This window comes from Anser cygnoides, chromosome 19 (genome assembly GCF_040182565.1).
Source record: "Anser cygnoides isolate HZ-2024a breed goose chromosome 19, Taihu_goose_T2T_genome, whole genome shotgun sequence".
Lineage (NCBI taxonomy): Eukaryota > Metazoa > Chordata > Aves > Anseriformes > Anatidae > Anser > Anser cygnoides.
Genome location: NC_089891.1, coordinates 6,648,268 through 6,669,425, shown reverse-complemented (window position 1 = coordinate 6,669,425; position 21,158 = coordinate 6,648,268). Strand labels below are relative to the sequence as shown.

Here is a 21,158-nt window from a genome sequence, read left to right as displayed (position 1 = left end):
TATCTTGCTCTGTATTTGTTACAAATCATTTGCTCATGTGTAAATCTTCCTGTCAGGGCAGGAGCAGCAAATCCTCCTTCAGTCTTTGTCCTCTGAAAAAACTTCTTTCACTAAACATGAAAAATTGAATGAAAAAGTAGCAGGTGTGCAGGTGCGTGTTGGGATGGATGCGTTCCCGGTGTTGTGAGTGAATGCGAAGCTGCTGCTGGTTGTGGGGCTGAGTTTCTGCCTGGCACATGGGGCTGAACTGAAAGGGTTTGTCATTTTGCAGGAAAACAAAAGCCAAGCCTAAAAGGCCACCCCCAGTACCTGCTTCCATCCTTAGCCTGCCTACAGCAAGCAAGCAAATGACCACTATCAATTCAAAATACATTTGAGCATCCCATCTGGAAAAAAAAATCTCAATTTTTAAAGCTCACAGCAAGTCCCTAGATGGCAACACTGCTCTTTCTGACCCTGGTATAGTGTTGTGAGCCTTGTTGTAGTCGATAGATCTCCTAAAGCTCCTGCTTTGGAGATTATGTGATTAAGCGAGACCTTAAACTTCCACTCACAAAAAAGAGAAAAGGAGTATATGTTTAGTGCTGGTGGGGGCAAAGAACAGCTGAAAACTGGTTGCTGCAAGGCTCTGCAATCTGATGGCAAATTAAAAGAACAACCAAAACTCCTGTGAATTTATCCAGCCAGGTGGCAAGCATAGGATGCAAGGAAATGGCCTCAGTTTGCACCAGGGGAGGGGTAGATTGGACATTTGGAATAATTTCTTCATGGGGAGGACGGTCAAGCACTAGAACAGGCTGCCCCATCCCTGGGGGTGTTTAAGAGACATGGCGGTGGCATTTCTATGTGGCACTGAAGGACAGGGTTTGGTGACAGGACTCGGCAGGTCAGGTTGATGGTTCGACTTGGTGATCTTGAAGGTCTTTTCCAGCCTAGGTGATTCTATGATTCTGTGGAAAGAAATAACAGGATTTTAAAGCCAAGTTCACGATATTGCAAGTCGTGACTCACGACTCCTAAATGCTTTGAACTGCTCGTGCACTTGGATACTTCTGTAGCTGAAAGCCCAGACAAGTAAAAAACTGTCCCATCTGCAAACTTGTCCCCTCTGCAAGCTCTCCGTTGGCAAGGAGCAGTTCTCCATCACTGCTCACAGTGCACGGCCCTGTGAACATCATCCCAAGTGCAGAAATAGGTTGGACAGTCGAGGAGAAAAATGCCCACCCAACCCTCCTTCAGATATTTTCCTGGAAAAAGCTATCAGAGACCTTAAAGATGAGGACACCTTTGATGTAAGTCCTGCTTTTCACACCTGTTCCATCTGTAGATCTGAGAAAGCTATTAGCATTTCGCTTTTAATCTGTGTTTGTTCGCTGTTGACTCTGTGCAGGTCTGCCCTGTCTGTGCACAGCCCTCGCGGTGCTGCAGCTCTGCTTGCACGTACTCGTGAATGGCTCTTCTTTCGCTTAAATGCCAAACGGACTGAGAGGAGCAGCAATTTAGTTATGCCAGCGATAAGATACTTTTGCTCGTCTCTTGATTAGATGACTTTTCGAGCTAGCTATCACAGTGCAAATTGTGAATTGCAAATATTATAATCAAATATACAATTTGAGTTTCATCCTGAGTTAATTACCTGAGTCGTATACATCTGTTAGCTACAATAAATTACATAAGAAATGGAGAATTTGATTGCAATATTCACTCTTTGGATTATCTGCAGGTCAAGTATTATTCATTGAAGAGATTCATGAATAATTTTGAATAACTGGACCAATATATTTAGAAACCAGACAATCTGCATACAGGGAGACAAAAAGCGCCAAATAAATTATACATTGTGTCCTTTTCTTGCAGCTCTGCAAATGGATTTGACTGCCTTATCACACTCCTGACTGTATCTATTTTTTTCCAATAAACCTTGAATTTCTCCTGCTGTATCGCTTACCAGGCAAGGATGAAAGGCAGCAAAGCGTGACCCCAGCCATCCAGCTCCGCAGGGGTTGCTTTCCCCTTAGAAAATCTAAATTATACAGCAGAGTGTCTGTGAAACGGTTAAATTAACGAGGACAAGGCAAATCTAACCACAGTAGGTGAGCATATTTCACTTTAGGAAGGGAAGAAACCCGGCGGACACAAGGCAGCAAGAGGCAAGGCCCCAAAGCGCGATGCCACACGCCATCTTGTGTCAGGCCATGGGAGCAGCTGGATGCTCCTGCCCCAATTTCCAGCCTTCTGACGTCATTTCAGTGCTGGGGGACGAGCGGGGTTTTGTTTGTTTTTCTCTGCACCCCAAATATTGCAAAAATAGGAAGCTGTGGCTGTGTGGGACCTGGGGTTCTCCGTGCTCGGGCCGCGGTGGGTGCAGCAGTTTTGTGTGCGTATGGTCAGCCGCTGGTGCTTGGGTTTGTCTCCTGTGACCATGTTAGTACGGTTGGACATCGCTGGACAGGGAAATGGACATAGAGAGCTCTGCTGAGGGCCGTAGGTTGCAGAGGTTCTGGTCTGTGCTGGCCCCACAGCCTTCAAAGGTTTCTTGGGACACGATGTACTCACTGGGGTGCGTCGTCTTCCCACCGCGGTCATGGTGTCGCTGGCTCCACCACTCGATAGCATTCCTCCTGCTCCACCATCCCGTGAGCAGAAAAGCGGGGAGGGATTGAGGAGGAAGAGTGAGCTCTTAAGGCTCGTCAGGAACAACCTCCTCCACACGTTCCCCCAGGTCTCCTCCGGGACCATCCCCTGCTTTAGCCATGGACGTCCTTGCTGGGCTGGGGCACAGAGGACATGAGCAAGCATGGGGCATCTGAGGCTCCTGTGTGGCTTGTGGCTTTGTTTCTGGGGGGGCTTAGCCCCCACTTTTCCTTCCCTGGAGCACAGAAGTGTGGTCAATCCCCATTGCGGTTATTCTCGTTGAGTTTTCTGTGCTGTCTGTGGGGTTTTGGAGGCATGAGCAGGGAGCAGAGAGACAGGGACTCAGACCGGAGGGCAGCGCAGCTGCTGCCCATGCCACTTGGGAAGCAACGGGGCCACATTTACATTTATTTTCCTAGATATTGCCAATTAGCATGTATATTCCTGCAGGTGATAGAGATGTCTGCTTGGCTTTTCCAAATAAACCCAGGTGAATGAAAAGTAATAGAAATGAATTTGCTTACAAGTTCCTAAATGCTGCTGTCAGCTGTTATCCTTATGCATCAAACTACCTTTGAAAATCCATCTGCGACGACTCAGAGCAGCCCCTTGCTCCCCAGGGCCGTGGGTCCTGTCCTGCTGTGGGTGACCACGACAGCATTTCAGAGCAGCTCCCTCTCCGTGAGCTGCTCTCCAGCCTTGAGGAAACCTGCAGCTGAGCCTGGCCATCATCTGCATGGCCTGAGCTGAGTTCTGCGAGGTGGGTTCAAGGCAGAGACCCAGAATTCAGAGAGCAGCAAATTGAGGGGAATTCAGTCCCAAATCTGATGTCAGATCATCTTGGTCTCCAATGAGAATAGCTTGTTTGAAGGTATCACTGCAATGTGAAGTTACAGCTTGTTTTTCCCCCCATGTATATTAATCAATATTGTATTTCATCTGCTATTTTGTCATCCTGTCACTTGGTATTACAGTGTCCTTCTACAGCTCCTCTGTCGGCTTGTCTTTTTGCAGTCCTAAGTGACTTGGTATTGACAACGAAGCTGGTAACCTGCCTCTCCAATCCCTTCTCCAGATCATTTCCATTAAGCAGCCCAGGCCATCGCACGTGTCCCTGGGGGACTCTGCCGATGACTTCCCTTCATTATGAAAGCTGACCTTTCATTCTCACCCCTTCTTTCCTTTGTTTAACCAGCCCTTGGCTCAAGAGACTGCTTTATGTCTCACTGCAGGACAGCTAAGTTTCTTTAAAGATCTCGGGTGAGAGCTTCCCCTGGAGCCTTACCGAAATCCAAGTCAGCTCTATCAGCTGGACCATCTCTGTCCTCGTGACTGCTTCAAAGAGTTACAGAGCACCGCTTCACCCCGATGAAGTTTGCAGACTCTTCCTCTTTACACCACACTCATTCATCTGGTGAGTTTTGCTCTCTTTTACACTTTCTACCAGACTTGCTGAGTTCTTGTGTCCAGTTCCCGGGAACCCTTTTCTAAAAGTAGCCCCGCGTTTGCCACCTTCCAGCCCTCTGGTCCTGCAGCAGACTGAAGCAAAGGTTATCCGCTGTAGTTAATAGTTAAGTAATTTCTTACGTGAGTACTTTTACCCTTGGGTGAATACCATCTGATTCTGGAGATTTATTACTGCTAGTTTTTTGTTTATTTCAAGCAGTAGTGGAAGTAATGTCCTTTACACATGTTACAGTACCCACTTTGATCTGGGTGTGCTAGGAGTGGAGCAAAGGAGGAAGAGAAGGTACCGACTCCTTAAGGGGTAGTTCCTTTTCATGCCAGTTAATCCAGTCCAACTACCATGTCATCGTGCCAGTTTAAGGTGTAAAAATGCTCTCCCTCCTCCCTCTTTTCCTCATTCTCTCTTTATCCAGCCTCCTCCTTTCCTCCTGCATTTCTTGATTTCACTGTGACAAATGAGAGGGTAGGAATTGCCAGGTGGGACAAGACCCATGGTCCTTTGTGTCCTGTAACCACCACACAGAGGTGGCACCACGGAGGGTTGTCTGAGCAGAGACTGATAGACACAGAGTAAAACACCAAAATCAGAACTTTCTGGCTGAAATCTGAACTGCAGAGCAGCCTTTGAAAGACCTTCCATTGAGTTTCTAAACTCTCGGGCCTGAATGTCATATCATTTGCCCAGCCATAAATAGCTGTGAATTAAGCAGGCTGTGCTGATTTTTTGGCTAATAGATATGTCCAATAATGCTGCAGTGTTATCTTCATATCCCACTGGTGTTTGCATTGTAGATCAGGAGCTCAAGCTGGCATTTTTTTCAAGATTTAAAGAGCTGGCAGAACATTTATTCAGTTGTGCAACCTCCATTCACAGTATTTCTCAGATCCTGAGCATGGGGCTCATTTTTTGTCCTTTGACAGCCGCTGTAAATCAATAAGGCAGTTGGAGGTCACTTGTAGTCAATCAGTAACCAGAGCCTGCGAAGGGGAAAACACTAAATATTTGGTATAAAAACACAGGCTCCAGGCTTGCAGCTCTGGCTCGGGGTGACGTGCTCACAGCTGGGGAGCAGCAAAGGGCTCTCACCGACTCCAGCAGCTCCCAGCACCCGGGGCCTCTGGAAACCTGGCTCCGCACAACCCTGATGTAGATATCCAGCCCGGCCATAATCTTTTCCTGGCAATTGGCTATATGAGAATTTCACACTATGTGCACACGGGGTGAATTTCAGCAAAGCAGGCGTGAGGTGCTTCAGGCAGAGGAAGCAGGGCTTGTGTTGCACGGTGCTCGTTCAGTGCCAGCTGCGTTATTCCTCCTTTTTGCAGGAAGCCATGCAGGAGCTTTGCTTCAGCCACCGCCCTCGGGAGCCTAGACCCACAAAGGGGAATGATTCTTGTAGGGGTCCCTAATTCCCTTTGAAACAACTGGGAGCTGAGCTCTTAAATACCTCTGCCATCTGAATCATTTTCCAGTGGCGTCATCATCTCTGTTTGCTCCTACTTCTGGAGCTGGTTGCCCATCAAAGCTTCTGCCTGACCTCATCTCTGACTCCCACAACGTGAATATTTCCTCTTTCTCAATTTCCTCCTTCCTTTGACCTTAGCTGCTCCGGGGTTTGTGCTGATGCAGGCCCCTACCTCTGAGAATTACGCAGCCACCTCTCCGTGCTTGCTCCCTCAGGGCCCTCACGCCCTGCACTGCCAGGTCCTGTAACAGGGGTGTGCTCTGTCAGAGGCTGCTCGCCGTCACTTTTTTGCTGGTATTTTGTCCCTCTGCTAATAGAGCTCCGCTGTGCAGATGGTTTGCACAGTAACCTGTGACTCATTTTCAGATCCATATGCTGGATGGTTTCCATTCAGCTGTAGCTGCAGGGTTTGCAGACCAATGCGTTGCACTTTTCATCGTCGCTCCAGACCGGGAGGTGGGCAAGTGGTGCCGGTGCCAGCGGCTCTGTGCACTCCTGGATCACTCACTCTCTGTGCACTCCTGCAGCTCGAGGGTCCGGCACACCTCCCGCTCCATCCCTGAGCCCTGCAGAGGTCCCTGCAGGTCTCTGTCCCTGCAGGTCCCTGTCCCTGCTCCCTCTCCTCCCACACATTGGCTCTACCCGCTGCCAAGTTTGGCACAGGTCCCAGGACCTTCAGACCTCCCGCTCTGCCCAAACTCAGCACCAGCCCCGCTAACGCGGGTGGGTGTCCATGGAAATGCTGCTGCTCTCCATGCTTGGACACGTTTGACTCAGCATTGCCCCAGCGGCTGCTGGCCTTTGCCATGTGCTTTGAAGAGGGTCGCCTGCCTCCTGCTCCACCACCGTGCTCTTTCCCAGCCTGCTTCCAGGCCAGGAGTGAAATCGAGTAGGCTTTTTCCTTTCTCTCATACTTTTGATACAAACTGGCATTTCCATCCAGCTTTCTGACAACCTTAAGGTTGCCTTGAAATATGCACCCTAGAGAACAGGACAGAAAACTGTGTGTGAACAATGCGAGAGGGATTTTCTGATCAGGAGCTCTGTGCAAGTACCTATTAGCCTTGCAAGGGCTTTAACTACATCCTTCAGTGCTTGGTCCTGTGCGTGTGCTTTCCTCGGGCTGGCTGACTGGTCAGACTTGAATTTTAGGCTTCTTAAGGGTTTAATAAGAGGCTGAACTAAAATATTAGCTTTGAGTGGCGAGCTAAGCTCTTCAAGGTCAGAAGGTGGAGAGGCTCTGCTCATGGCAGCCGTGTGCCCAGGGGAGGTGCTGCTGGGATGGCCAGGGATGGATTTTCCCCCTGAGAGGGGATGCCCACGGTATGGTTCCTTCTGCCTCAGGGAACAGCAGTTCTCAGACTGCGTTTTAGACTTGAGCACAGTAATGTGCTTGCTGGAAAATCCATGCATCAGCTGCTTTTTGCTCTCAGCAGCTTTTGCATCCAGCTCTTCTGGAACAACCGGGTACACCTCCAGAGCCACTCAAACACTCCCACACTTGCAAAATCCTTTAGCTTTTGGAAGAAAGGACCATATAAAGCCAGTCTTTATTAAACCTCCATCCTCCAATGCCTCGGTGTTGGAAAGTATGGCAGGAACATGCCACTTCCTGCAGCTTGCTTGTATGACAGATGCCATGGCCTGGGCTGGGGGTCTGGGAGGGCAGCGGGGCTGGCACCTCTTGGCCCCAGTAAGGATTTGTCATGAGAACATAGGTAAATGTTACGAAACTTTAATTGGAATTTTTCTCACATATGCTCAGGAAAGGTACAACAAAAAAAAGCAAGCAGGTATTTTCTTGGTCAGCAGTCTGATCCAGGCTCCTCTCCCTCCCACCCAGCTTCTTCCAGAATTATACAGATAAGCAGAGATTTAGATCAGTTCCTGTTGCCGGAGCATTTCAGATGCAACCCAAGCCCAGACCACCAGGAGAGGAGCCCAGCTCTCTGCCTCCTTGGGGTCCCTGCCCATCGCTCGGCTGCTGAGCACAAAACCCACCATGAAAACTGAAGCTGGGCTCCACCTTTAACTTTTCAATTCACCTTCCCCACTGTTAAATTTCTTTCCCCCAAACCCTGACGGTTGCAAAACACCCAATGTGTGCAAGCTTTGGGGATTTAGAGGCTTGCATGCCATACTGAAGTACAATATCTACCTCCTTCATCTCCTTCTGTCAGCCCTTATCGTACATAGGTGCGCAGGAGCAGGCACAGCCCCCAGCCTGCCTGTTGGATGTCAGCATGGAGCAGTGCTCGCTGCACCTCCCACAGCTCCCCGAGGTGGGGTTGGGGGCTGCTCCAGCCCTTGGTTGCTTTCTGTGCCATGGTGGGCACTGCAGTGACCCAACCAAGAGGTGCCTTGGATGAGGTGACCCACCCCAACTAAGAGGTGCTATGGATGAGACTCACTGTGTAGCCCTCATGTCCCACTTTGACAGGCAAGAACATTCCCCAGTAGAGGCAGGATTTTTCCAGGATCAACCTTTTCTTTATTTAAGGATTTTTACATAGGCAAATGTTACATTTTTGGACACACAAATGTTAAAATGTGTATATGCGTGCTCACACCCACAGCCCACACCGTCTTTCTTGGGGTTTTTATTCATGCACATATATACAGTGGCCTAGCACAAGATGTTTTCCATCGTTTCAAAGCATGCCCTAAAATGCTCAAATTGATAAATATCTTTAAACTGTCCACTGTGTCTGTGTCCGTGCATTTGTTCTTCACTGGCTTTGTGTCTGTGCATGTGTGAAAAGTCTGCAGACTGTGTATTGCACTTTTCTATTTTGGATTTCATTTTGACTGCTTTTATTTTACTTTCTCGCCTATAAAAACAGGCTTTCTGATGAAATTAAGCAATAAATCACTGCATGTGCTCAGATGTAAAGGATTTTCAAAAGCAAAACATCTGGCAGCACACCACCATCCTCCTGCCTCGCACTTTGTGTGATAGACAACACATTGATTAAAACAAAAATAGGAAAGTGCAATAGAATAAGGTTGTTTGATGACATTGTTTTTATGACAGAAAAGTAATTTCAGGGGTGAGAGTGTGCCTCGGGCTTTTACATGGACCTGTTGTCCTGGGTTTAGGATCAAGGGAGTTCTTCAGTGGGAGTTTTCTCAGGTAAGGATTGCCAGCAGGTAGTAGTTGCCATTCAAAAAACGAGGTACAATCCAAAGGAAACTGCTAGGAATTAAAATAAGCAAATTCATAACACATAGATTGGTTAAATGTGCGCAATTGTAAATACAGACAATAATTTACAGGCTTTTCTCGTGAAATATATTAGTGCTGCTATGAGGAGACAAGAGTGTGACTTACTTATAATGACTTACCATAACATTTCCATACTGTAAATGAGACAGATTAAGTTGACATTATATATTACTTAGCTGTGTACCAATTAGCTACACAAATGCTATGAATTCCGTCATTTATGATGGAAGCTATATAAAAATTGTATAATTACTGCAGTGAGTCATCTACTTAAATGGCATTCCTATATGGACAAATTGATTTCAATGCAAGATTAGTAGCCTTTTGCTGCTGTCTTACGTGCTTGCCAAAGACCATACTACATTGTTGCTAAGCATCATTAATGGATTAAAATAAGGGTTCTGCATAATTCCTACACTGTATCTTCAAACAGCTTGTTTAGTTTGTGCACTAGCCTAGCGCTTGTTAGCCCTACATAACACACAGGTCTGGGAGGCTGACACGTGTGCAGGAGGTTAATGTAATCCTAAGAACTCTTTCAAAAGCTCACAGGTTTTCTTGTGGATGACTTCGCGGAGTTTCCGTACACGCCGGATGCTGGAGGTCCCCACAAAGCTGTCTGGCTGTAGGACAGCCATGCCATTGTGGACGTCTCCCATGATGATGAGCTGGCCATCCACTGTGGTCATGTTGGGACATGGGCAGCTCCAGTCCATGTTCAAAAGCGTGATTTCTAGTGGTTCCTTCCCCAGGAATTTTAATCCCATTTTTTCATCTTTGAGAATCTCCTCCACTGTCACCAGGGCATGTCCTGAGTCTTGATCTTCGGTCAGTTCTGTTATGCGGCCCAGGATAACAAAGTCGCTTTTGCAGAAGCTGGTCACCAGCTTCTGGCGTGGCTTGCAAGCTTTGCAGTGCGTGTTCTTTGGGAAAGGGCACATCTCTTCACATGCCTCCCGGCTCTCAAAGTTGTTCTCGTTACCTCCACACCCGCCGTAAATGAAAGACTGGCACTGCTTTGTCAGGCTGTTATAGGCCCACCTGGGCTCGTAGGCTTTGCAGTGGCCTTGGAGGGCTGGCAGATTGCAAATGTTGATTGGGCCGTTCATGCACGTTAACATACAGTTCTCATAGGTCTCAAAGTGGTTGAGGTTGCTGTTACAGTTCCCGTAAATGAAAGTAAAGCAGTTGTTTTTCTTTGCATCGTAGTACCACCTGGTCTGCTCTTCTCCACAGTCTTCACTGTCTGGTTGCTTCAGGCACTCATCAGTTGGAAAGTGTGTTTTGTTCTGAGAAGCTTCTTTGGATGTGGGTTCTCCTTTGATGACTGACAAAGGGAAATCAGCCCTGAGAAGGCCACCGCTGTTTTTGGCCGTGCAGGTATAGATGCCTGCATCTTGAAGCTGGGTGTTGTAGATGACCAGCTGGGCAATGTTGGTGACCACAACATTCCCTCTGACGTGATTTGGCTTCATAATGACTTTTTCTTTCCCATCGACCTGCTTCTCCCATGTGATTTCTGGCTTGGGCCTCCCTGTAACGTCGCAGAGGAAGCTGACGGTCTCTCCCACATAGACTGACTGATGGACGGGGTTGTTCACGAGAGCCGGCGGCAGGATATCGATGATCGTTGTCTCGGAATAGGCGGTAGTAGGGCGAGCCGTTGTTTCTGGGGGGATAGGGCTGGTGTTCGGCCAGGTAAGGTGGTATCGACAGGTGACTACGTTCAATGTGATGCCCTTGATGCAAGCTTCTGCATCCATGTAGCACTTGTTGTAATAGGTGAGCCCGTCAGAGGCACAGGTGAAGCTCGGCTCCTTCTCACACCTGTCCTTGCACTTGCACACGGGCTGCCCGTCCCAGATGTCACACTCTGAGCCTTGCTGGATGCACATGAAACGGTCGCAGGTTGCCTCTTTGGGCATTCCCACCGGCCCTTTCTTCCCCTTGACGTCCATGTACCGAGCCGCCACACAGCTCTTTGTCCCACAGACATTGGGACAGCACTTCTCAAAGGTCTCGCATTCCTGCAGGGTAAGAAAACAACCCAATTACTGGGGACAGAGTTAAGTCCTCTTTAGAGACCCAGTAAGCAGAGACCCCAGAAACTTTTAAGGTTTCAAGCTCAGTGGACCGAAGTCTTTCACTCGATCCAAAACTCAGTGTCCCCACTGGCACCAAGTATAAACCCCTCCAGTGTCTCCCAGGAGGTGGCTGAACACGTTGGGGGTTCTGAAGTGCTTCAAGAGAAACCTCTAGAGAAGGAAAAGGTATTGCTATTTCTTAAACACTAACCACATCATAAGTCTTTCCTAGAGTCACATGGACTGCTTGACTACAGAACTAACAACCCCCCTTCAGCACTCCGAAATGCCTGAGGACAAGCCCTGAGAAACAAGAGCGGATGGAAAGACTTATCATATGGCTGTAGGCAGTAATCCTTCTTATTTTCCACAGAAGTATGTAAAGTATTATTTGAATTCCCTGAGACTAACAGCCTACTCTTGGAGGTAAAACTGCCAAGGATTTGTAATTGTTCACATTGTAGAGGAAATAATAGAATACCTCAAAAGTAAGGAAATTCTTGCTCCAAAAATAATTTTTCTATGGTATTTAGAAAAACAAACCCAAAACAGCTCATTATGGCTTCTCTGTCCTATTTTAGTCCTATTTTCAAATGCAGCATTGCTATTCTAGTAATTTATTACACCCCATCTTAGCTACAGTCAGCTCTAAATTGTGGTTAATTTTAGGAGAATTTTTGTCTTTTCTACAGAAAAGGTATTTGATATGTGTCCACTGAATCACAGTGGCCTTTTCATTAGGGATTACTTTAAGGGACCATGAACGTTGCTACCATGTACATGACAGGGCACGCTTCCACCATGTGTTAAACATCTGCAGCCCCCTGAAATCCAGCGGATTTCTCTGTAAGTGAGAACAAAATGTTTTTTAAGCTACCAAACTCAATAGTTTCCCCTGAGTCCAGTATCCTTTCCTTATTGGGAAAAAGATGACCTAATAACATAACTCTTTCCCTATTTCCAGCTGCACATTACTAGGTTTCAGAAGCAAAGTTGCAAAACGGTTTCAGCTGAGGTTAAGGAGCATGGTTTAGCAAAGTCAGACTCCTGCATGTGAGTTCCCAGGACTCTGCTCAGACAAGGCTAAAGTGAGTATTTTTATCCAGTGGCTTCTGGCTTTCAGGTTTTGACCAGTAAATTATTAAAACAATGTTCGCTGCTGCTGCTGGGTTTTTAGAAGTCTTTTAATATTCATTGCTGCACCTGGTAGTTAAAATAAAGAAGGCTTTATCGGGACTGACGGAAGTAAAAAGAACACCTTCGTTCATAACACATGGGATCCATTGGAGCAAATCTCTTCATTTACTAGATGAGCCTTTTTCCCCTCTTTTTTTTTTTTTTTTTCCTCCACTACTTCTAGTACTGCAGAAACAACATGGCTGTAGAGCACGAACCCAATGACTTCTTTCTGCACGGTACGTGTGGCTGTCAGCCTGCTTTGGGCTGCAGGAGCTTTGCTGTTGATGTAAGAGGCAGGAAGAGCAGGTATTTTCAGATGCCAGCTTGAGCTGGCAGTGCTGACAGGTTGAAAAATGTTTTTTTACGGTGGTAAGCTAAGCACAATTTGAGCTGGGAGCATCACAGAGAACATCTGCTTGGTCATTTTAACTATGCCCCTGTTCTGCACTCCAAGCACGCTTTATGTTTCAAAGTGCAGAAAAGGCTGATGATTTACATGTTAAATCAAATGATTTCATATAGAATTCCCTCCCCACCCCGGGAATATAAAGCATTGATGATGGCTACCAACAATAAAGAACATCGTGATACTGCTAAAATACTGTGGATTGGCCCCAAGGCATGCTGAGTTCTGGAGTATCAAATTCTGATGTTTCCTTTGACAAGAAAGCAAGGAAAATGAAAACAGAGTGGCTGCTATACCCACAGCAGCGTAAGTGACAGCTGCCACACACCTCCCCGCTTAACTGATAATTCATCAAACCTTTTCTATTTTATATAGGTCACGGGTCAATTAAATGCGTGCATTGTCTGGATCAAGTCCAGCACAGTGCCGGTGCCTTGCTACATGGAATAGAAAGAGACCGTGGTGCAAGCAAGCAAGCTCACCAACAAAACCCACCGCCCGCAACGCAGAGATATAGAAATGCGCATCACTCACCAGGTCAGCTTCGCACTCCCTCTTGCAAGTGCTCTGCGCGTCTACCCACAGGTTGGGGTTCATGTCATTTGGGCATATCCCCGCATGTGAATACCGTATGGGAGGTAAAGCTCTCCCTTGCAGAGAGACCTCCAGAAGCAACAGAACACTGCTCTTCCCCAGCAAGATCCACATCCACCGAGTGAACGGCGCCAACAACATCTCAGAACTTCTCCAGGGCAGTGGCAGTGACCGAGCTGGAGGTAGTTCTTGTTTGCCTGGGGTTGCTTGTTTTGGTGAGCCTTAAATTTTTGTGGAACCCAAATGCACCTGACTTCTGTAAAAGCTTCAGCAAGCTCCTTTGCTGCCTCTCCTGATAGTGCAGCTTGGTCTGGACCTCATTGGATTAAAGGTCCTAGGAAGTTACCCCCTTATTTTAAGAGAAACGCTAATAGTCTGAGCAGAGTTAGCTCTATTTATACCCTGCCTCTGTTAACAAGTCAGAAAAAGTAAACTTGATTTCTTTGACAGGCACACGCTTCCTATGTCCTGGTGGCAGTCAGACAGATTTGTTGCAAGAAAAAAAAAGCTGGAAAGAGTTTAAAAGGCTGGAACTGGCACGGTGGGACCCCTGCATGTTTCTGAATGCAGGGAGGCCTTCTTAACCCCTTTAGACCTAAAGTACTTCCCTATGCTAAGAATGGCATTTACTTCTGAAAGGGTACTTGTCTAAATAACAGGGACCCACGATCAGGGGATTTCCCCACGGCAAGGGGCTACACAATCACTTGCTAAAGGGAACAAGTAATAGGATTGAAGCAATTAAAGCTAGAATATCATATTTTAACAAAGGAAGCAGGGAAGAAATAACTTATTTAAACTTAGGATCTGCAAAGCAGAATGTCTTCATAACTCCCCCCCCCCCTGCCCGGGGCTCCTCCGGGCTTTTTTTTCACTGTGGTGTGGAGATTTCCAGGATGCTGCTTTTACTGTTGCCCACCAACCCCACCAGCAAGACGTTAAAAGTGTCCCTGAATTCCTCCACATTTCCCGACAGCGAGATCCCGTCATACAGTGCATTGCTGACCCCTTTAACGGCGACAACAAAAAAAAAAATAGTAGAAGTTCAACTCTATGGAAACCTGCATAAAGGAATGTACAGCATTTTTGCATTGGGGGGGGGGTGTTGGAAATTCAGTCAAGCTGAGTTTGTCATTCCCTGATTATTACAGCAAGGGGCCGATCCTGTTTGTGCTGAACACTTGCCAAAAAGTAGAAGCACATGGCAGAAGCTCGAGCTGCTCAGCACCTGGCAGGATTAGAGCCTCCAGGCTGAGTTCTGGGCTGGCTTGGCCGGATCCTGCTGGGTGCCCAGGGCCTCCTGGGAGGACCAGGTGAGTTTGCATCCCAGGAGGGGGTCAGCAGGGCCGGGTCGGCAGCGCTGCTTCAGGAGGAGGGATCGTGTGGGATGCACGACCCGTTTTCTGCTGGGTTTATTCGTGTAGGGCTGCTTTTTGTGGCTGAGCATGGGCCCAGTTCTCCCCAGTGGTGGTGGTGGCAGCAAACCAGTGTGACCAGCAGCTGCCGTGGACAGGCCTAAATGCAGGCAATGCCCAAGGAACCGGGCTCCTGCTCCTCCTCGGTACATTTACGTGCCAGCGTGTCCTAAGGACTTCCTCCGAAAGGAAGGACAAGCAACCCGAGAGAATCTTCCCCCAGCTCTGGCATTTCTGTGGCACCCCAGGTTCATGGCAGAGGCTCAAGCAGTTGGGATTTATGTGACCGCATGAACGATATGCACAGCATTTGCATTTCGTATGATGTGTGGAGAGCAGTTGTCCAAATTAGCTATGTATAAGGAGTGAAGTCAACCGCCAGGCAGCAGTTTGCAGTTGATTTATTCTCTCTGAAACTTTAGAAACCTGCATGACACTTGTACAAAGTGCGGCTGTGCGCAAAATGTTTTATTCAGTACTTGTTTACAAAGACAAGCGCAGCACCCTGCGATGCCTAAAAAAGCCAACCCAAAATGACACATTCCCAAGAGGTACTTAAAATTCTTACAGCTCTATTAACAACAAAATCACATGTATTAGTGGTTCTGTTGACTAAACAAAGACACTTTATATTGTACAACTGACTACAGACAGGCTTTGAAACCAGCTGTACATGGGTCTGGCCGCGCGCGGCTGTCCCGGCGCTGGAGGTGGTGATGTCCAGGGGGGGTCTCACTGACAGCTGCTGGGTGTGCAGGGGGGTTTGCCCTCGGTCCGTGGGGCTGCCACCACGCAGAAATCATTTTTTTCCCTACCACCCCCACTAGGGTCCTCTGGGGCTGTTTTACCCCATTGCCATGATGGGCCAGAGGTGGGTCTGCAGAGCTCCGCGGCCTGGAGCCACAAAGCCACCTCCTTGCATGCTTTGGCCATGCTGACAAAACACCCTGGGGGCCCACCCCAGGTGGGACTCCCTTCAAAGAGGAAGGAATAACCCTGTCTTATTTATTTTTCCCCTCCCAGACTGAGGCTGGGTTGCCCAGAGGCACTTTTCAGCCACGGGGGAGCAGAGCAGGGCTCTGAAGAACCAGACGCAGGCTCATGGCATATGAATGGAGCAGTCTTCTGCTTTGCTATGGCCACCTCCATCCCGACGGATCTTCTCCAAGGACAGGTAAGCCCCCTGTGGCTTTCTGCTTTTGGTACCTCATTTTCATATTCAGCATGTGCTGGCCAGGCTGGTGGAGCTTAACGGGGGCAGGTTAACCACGGAGTCACAGAATGGGTTGTGTTGGAAGAGACCTTAAGGAGCAGATGCATGGGACATGCGCTCAGCTGACTGAATTGTATCCCTCTTGCAGGTCAGAGGTATCACTAAAGAAAAGGCCACCTGAATGTCTAGATTTGATGTCTTGTCACACCAATGTTGGGTCAGCGTTTGGCACAGTGGAGGGCAGCAAGGACATCCCATAGGAGCCTAGATGACTAAGAAAAAGGACAAAGAAATTATCCTTAATGATAATGATGGTTTTGTTGGGTCGCTGTACTATTATACATGAGGCACAGGAAATTCATGTTAACTAAGAAATCAGGCTTTCAGTAAACCTTTTTCATAGGAAGCTTCTTAGGGAGTCAAATCCTGCCTTAATCCAATGGAAATGGGACAGGCGCTGTGCCCCCCCGACTCCCACCACTCCAGGAACAGGGAGCGCTCAGCCCTGGAAGGATCTGTCCCTTGGCCACTTGAACCCTGCCAGCAGAGAGAGGACAAGAGCACCATAAATCCCTCTGTGAATGCCGCCAGGCAGCTCCTGAGGTCAGAGGAGGCTCCAAATAACCCTCGGCAGCTGTCCCATCCCAACCAGGACATCACAGGCTGTGACATGGCCACATCCAGGAGGTGACACCAGCATGCAGATGGCCCTGGGACAGCAGGGACCCGGCTGTCCTAGCACAGGTTGTGAGAATGATGCCCTTGGTATCTTCTGGGTTTCACTGAAGGCTCATTGCTCACCTGGTTTAAATTAGATTAGCTGCACAGTGGATCTGACTGGGTACTCCAGGACAACACCAGCTTGTGACAGCTGTGAATCAGAGACTGTCAAAGTGCCTGGGCATGGTTTTTCTGTTCTTTCTTGTTTATAAAGTATCATGCATTTTTTTTCCTTTAATATAAGAAATAAAATAAAGCTTATGCTCAATTTTTTCTAAACAATTCTGTTCTGATCATTGAATTTATGGTTTATCTTGGCTTATGGACTCAGTGCCAGATACTGCTGTGAAAAAGCTCTTCACAAATGAGTTCACGCCTTGGAAGAAACCCCACTACTACCCCAAAATCACCCTTTCTGATCAAGGTGTTGATCTGAGGCTGTTGGATGGGGACCTGGGAAGAGCTTCCTTTGGCTCGCCCATGGACAAGCCTGAGTCCTGGTGGCACAAAGCAGTGGCCTGGCTCTGTTCCTGGTGGTGGGGACACGCGGTGCCCATCTGACCCTACACCACGGCCCTGAAATCCCTCCCAGGACACCCACCCTCCTGGTTAAGGCTGTTGATCTAGACTTGCCTTAACTGTGGCTATTTTCATTAATGATAATTTCTTTGTCCATTTTCTTACTGTTTCTAAGCTCTGATGGGACGTCCCTGCCCCTCTCTGCTGTGCCAAAGGCTGCCCCAATGTTTGGCGTGGCCCCTTCCAACTGAGGAGGGAAATGGGATCCTCTGATGCACAAACAAGTATAATTGTGGTGTTGCTGTGTTTTTTTTTCTTAAACCACTGCTAAAGGAACAGTAAACTGTTGATGATATTTATTAGGCAAACTGAGCAATCCTCATCTGGAGTTACTAAGCGGACGGCGGATAGATTTGCTGGTTTTATTGTGGAAGGGCTCTTGGCAGGAGCTGCCACCGTGCAATGTTCAACCTCCCATCTCCCATTGATCTCTGCCTCGGCAAAGGGGCCCTTGCAAATTCGGCCTCTCGTGCTGTCTGGGCCGGCCGCCACTTGGCGCCAGCTCTGCCAACACAAACACAAACCACCCCCTCTCCAGGCACAGCCGCGATCCAGCGCTGCCGCCTGGTAGCTTGCTCGCCACGGCTGCACCATTGAGAGCCCCAACAGGAGGGTTTGGCTGCCTCGGGAGCACGTTCCGTAGGAATGGAGCCCTCTGCTCTGTGGGTGCAGCCTTGGAGGGCAGCAGGGCGCTGGGCTGGCTCCTGCCTCTGCCCCAAAGGAGGGAGCTGGCTGGGCTGGAGCCGCGTGCCTCCGCCTGTGAGACCTGCTTCAGGCAAAGCTTGGTCCACCACTCCAACATATGGTGTCCAAGGCCGGTATCAAGTCCCTGCCCTTCTTCAGATAGACGACTAACACCCGCCCTACCTGCAGTGACCCTGAGCACACAGGGAGCCCCGGGGCAGGCTCTTTTGCAGCCCCACCATCACCAGTTGTAGGCATCAGGTGGCCTTTGTCACCGCACAGATGCAAATGTAATGGAGAGGAAAAGTTCTTTTTAAAAAGCTGTCTCATTTAGAAAGTAGCGATGTTCCATTCTGTATATAAAGCTTACTGTTTTTAAGGCAGATGGCCTGGCATTTTAGCGGGAACGTCCTCGCCAGATCCCCTTTGGAGCACAGCAGCCAACCTCTTGCCTCAAGCAGTAACGCTGCTTCCAAACCCACATTGAAATCTGGAGGATGACTCTGGGACCTCGGCTTTAGCTTGCTTTAGATTGTAAAGGGCCGAATCTCCCCTCTCGAGTGCCGCAGTGCTCCCCTAGCCCCACCGGGACCTGTTCAGAGCCTGGGCTATTGGAGTCGCCCAGGAAGCCCAGCCTGGCTGCCCACTGCATGCGGCTGCTTCAGGGCTTGAGGCTTCGCAACGCCTCCATGTGCCCCGTGCTGTGCGTGCTTGAATTGCACCTTAGCTTGAAAGGGAGCAACAAGCAGCCACCACCCCACAGTGACAGCCCGCTGTGCTGTCTCCTTCTCCCCCAGAGTAGTTTTTCCCTGCCTTAGAAGAGCGTGTCTCGCGCTGGCCCTGGCCGAGCGAGCAGGATTTTCGGCCCCACGTGATGCACCTCTGAACATCAAAGCAAAGGCAAAGGCTGAGTTACACAGCGAGCTCTGGAAGCACATGCACATGAGCAGGGGCAGATTTGGGCTGAGGGGAAGCAATGGTGTGCCTGGGTCCTATTTTCAGAGCTATTTGTATGTGTAATTGGTGGAAGCATATTTCAGATTCCCCCTAGTTAAGATTTTTGTCAGCGCTCCCTGTAAGCGGCCATAGCTAACGAGAGCTGTTTTGACTCCTGAAATAACCCATCTGAGCAGATAACAACGTGTAAGGACAGGCTTAGGGAACCAGGGCATATTTAGAGCAGCGATCGCTCACCGAAACGAGCCACTGTATCTGTGCATCCCGCCTCGTGCGCAGATGCTCAGTAAGCAGAAGTTAATGTAGTTAGACAAAAAGGCTTAGTTTGGGGGAAAAATCAATAATGTTAGGGACTTTATTACAGGGTTATGGGCCACCTGCTAGAACTCAGCATCAGGCCTGCATTACTTTGTGTTTCGGTACGAGCTGATGGCATTGCACTCAGGCGAGGCTAGCGCCAGAATTATTATTTTATGCTTCGGCAGATGGCTTCTGCTCGGGGGTTTTATCTTTGAGTGCAGACATTCGACTAATCATCATTTGCTTTCTCTTTCTCTGCTAAGTAAGCTGGGCAGGAAGCAATTGCCAGTTTGATGATGGTTCATTATTGCTAGGTTTATTCTGTCTGAAACAGCACAGTGAGAGGCAAAGAGGGTACAAAGGAAGATAATCAACTGGTTATCAGTGAGATATGTGGAAAAGCTGGGCCTGCCTTGTGCCGGCCTGTCTCCCTCGCTCTATCAGAAGCAATGCCTTAGATACCCCACAGGCAGTTCAGGGAGGCTATGGAATTGGTGTCTTTGGGTTGTGAAGATTGCAAATGTCAAATGCTGGGAATGAATTCATCCTGCTGTCCATCGGGAAGGTTAGCTTGAATAACAGCATGTTAGGAAACATTGGCACCAAATCCATGGTGTGCAAATGGATGGAGATATTCCCACATCTTGCAGCACTGCTGTTCCTGCGTAAGCCATGGCGTGCTATCCTCGGAGGCGAACCAGTACATTTGTGGTTGCTGCTGATCTTCAGTTTTTCTTGGTTCCTGTTCTGTTTGAATGAAAATTCAGAATACAAGTGCCGGCACGGGCCTCAGGCTGGGTGCTCAGCACATCTTTCACCAAAGCACGTGATGTTCCTCCAGGAACGTGAGTTAATTTAGTACCATGTGTATGGCTGTAGGAGGCTAATGGATACTATTAAACCCATTGCACAGATTCACGTCAGTCTGCCAATGACCCTAATTCAACCGCCCTTATTTATTTTAAGGAATTTAAAGCCGGGAGGAAGTCACTTGCTGAGAATCACACAGCAGCAGCCATGAAAGGCCGCAGTCCGAGACCCTGCTTCTAGCCCCATGGGCACCATTTGCTTTTCAAAAGGCTAATTCAATATAGAAATGTCATGTTGCTTTTGTTTGTGATGTGAGTCAACTTATGCAAACAGTAAGGTTTTAACCTGCTGGGCAAATGCTGTTACACTTTAATTTAACTCCCCCAGCTCTCATGTTTCCTCCTTGAAAACCCAGAGTTTCTCCTGGTTTGCACTGTAAGCGTTAATTCCCATAGTGTGAAGGCACCAGCTCACCATCACTCTGAGCTGCTCCTTTTAGAAAGTTTATGAACCTTTTCAGCAGACTGAGCTGAGAGTTTTTAAGGTGAAAGACAACTGCTGCAAATTTGCTTGTTTTTGTGCTGCAAAGTCAGCTCCAGCCGAGCAAAGACTTCACCAAACCACTGAATGTGCAGCAGTTTGGAAGCCCTCGCTGTGGCTGGGAGCCCCTCCAGGAGATGCAGCGCGGCTCCCAGCGACTGGGCTCGCCATCAGGCAGTGGCCGCTGGCTTCGCTGGACAACCTGGAAGTCCCAGAGCTCCTCCGAGGGTTTGGTATCCAAAACTTAGCTATAAACAATAATTAATTCTCACAAAATGGAGCTATTTCCATTTCTGCAAAGATCATGAAAGCCTTTTAGCGTCAATTCCATCTTCGTGGAATTTAAATCTAAATTAGGACAAAAATCTTTTTAACTGAGGACTTATTGCCTTCATTTGGTTTTGCTGGTTGTCTGCGGTCCTGGCTGTGGCACAGCACACGCCAAGCTCTGCTGGTAGAAGCTCAGCCAGGAGCAGCCCTGTACGTGGGAAGCTGGGCGTTTTGGCAGCCCAACCAAAAGGTGAAGTGCTCTGCTTCAGCCTGCAGTCCCCTGCTTCACCGCCAGCTCCGAGTGTTGTGTGCGCTCAGCAGAGCCTGAATCCAGATGAAGGCCATCAGGAAGAGCTCATAAATCTCCGCTGGGCCGCTGACACCACTACTAGAAATGCCCAAATGTGACTAAATGCAGCCCTGGTATGTGCAGGGTGCCCTTCCCTGGCATTCAGCTGGCAGCAGGTCCGAATGCGGGCTGGAGATTTCACAAGGTTTGTCTGCAAAGCAGCGAAGCTCTGTTTCCTTTCATCTTCCTAGCACGAGAGACTCCTGCCTGCCCTGGGAATGGGCTGTTTGTCTGCATTGAATGGCTTTTTTCATTGTTGCTCTTT

The 21,158-nt window shown here is 48.5% G+C and overlaps 1 protein-coding gene and 1 long non-coding RNA gene across 6 annotated transcripts in view; one reads left to right on the top strand and one right to left on the bottom strand.

The window, feature by feature from the left end:
- The window catches only part of LOC106034799 (uncharacterized), a 32,854-nt gene extending 11,976 nt beyond the window's left edge, over nucleotides 1-20,878 (top strand). Inside the window, exons 2-7 of one of the 5 annotated variants that reach the window (XR_010825940.1) lie at nucleotides 3,867-4,048; nucleotides 12,838-12,999; nucleotides 13,120-13,238; nucleotides 14,208-14,369; nucleotides 15,495-15,645; nucleotides 15,833-20,878. This is a non-coding gene — a long non-coding RNA (uncharacterized lncRNA). Of the gene's footprint in view, nucleotides 1-3,866; nucleotides 4,049-10,808; nucleotides 11,966-12,837; nucleotides 13,239-14,207; nucleotides 14,370-15,494; nucleotides 15,646-15,832 lie in introns of those variants that run through there. The other 4 variants (XR_010825939.1, XR_007163469.2, XR_010825938.1 and 1 more) reach the window with 4 other exon arrangements.
- Nucleotides 7,882-13,197, bottom strand: WFIKKN2 (WAP, follistatin/kazal, immunoglobulin, kunitz and netrin domain containing 2). Its single transcript, XM_048064374.2, has 2 exons — nucleotides 12,997-13,197; nucleotides 7,882-10,820 (listed from the first exon to the last, which is right to left on the bottom strand). The coding sequence occupies exons 1-2, from the start codon at nucleotides 13,195-13,197 to the stop codon at nucleotides 9,309-9,311; spliced, it is 1,713 nt and encodes a 570-aa protein (XP_047920331.1). The 3' UTR covers nucleotides 7,882-9,308.
- Nucleotides 20,879-21,158: the final 280 nt, after the last annotated feature.

Coding starts and splice junctions, on each gene's coding strand:
- WFIKKN2 (XM_048064374.2), bottom strand. CDS start 13,197: ATGTTGTTGGCGCCGTTCACTCGGTGGATGTGGATCTTGCTGGGGAAG. Junction 10,821..12,996: donor GGGAGTGCGAAGCTGACCTG/GTGAGTGATGCG, acceptor CTTACCCTGCAG/GAATGCGAGACCTTTGAGAA.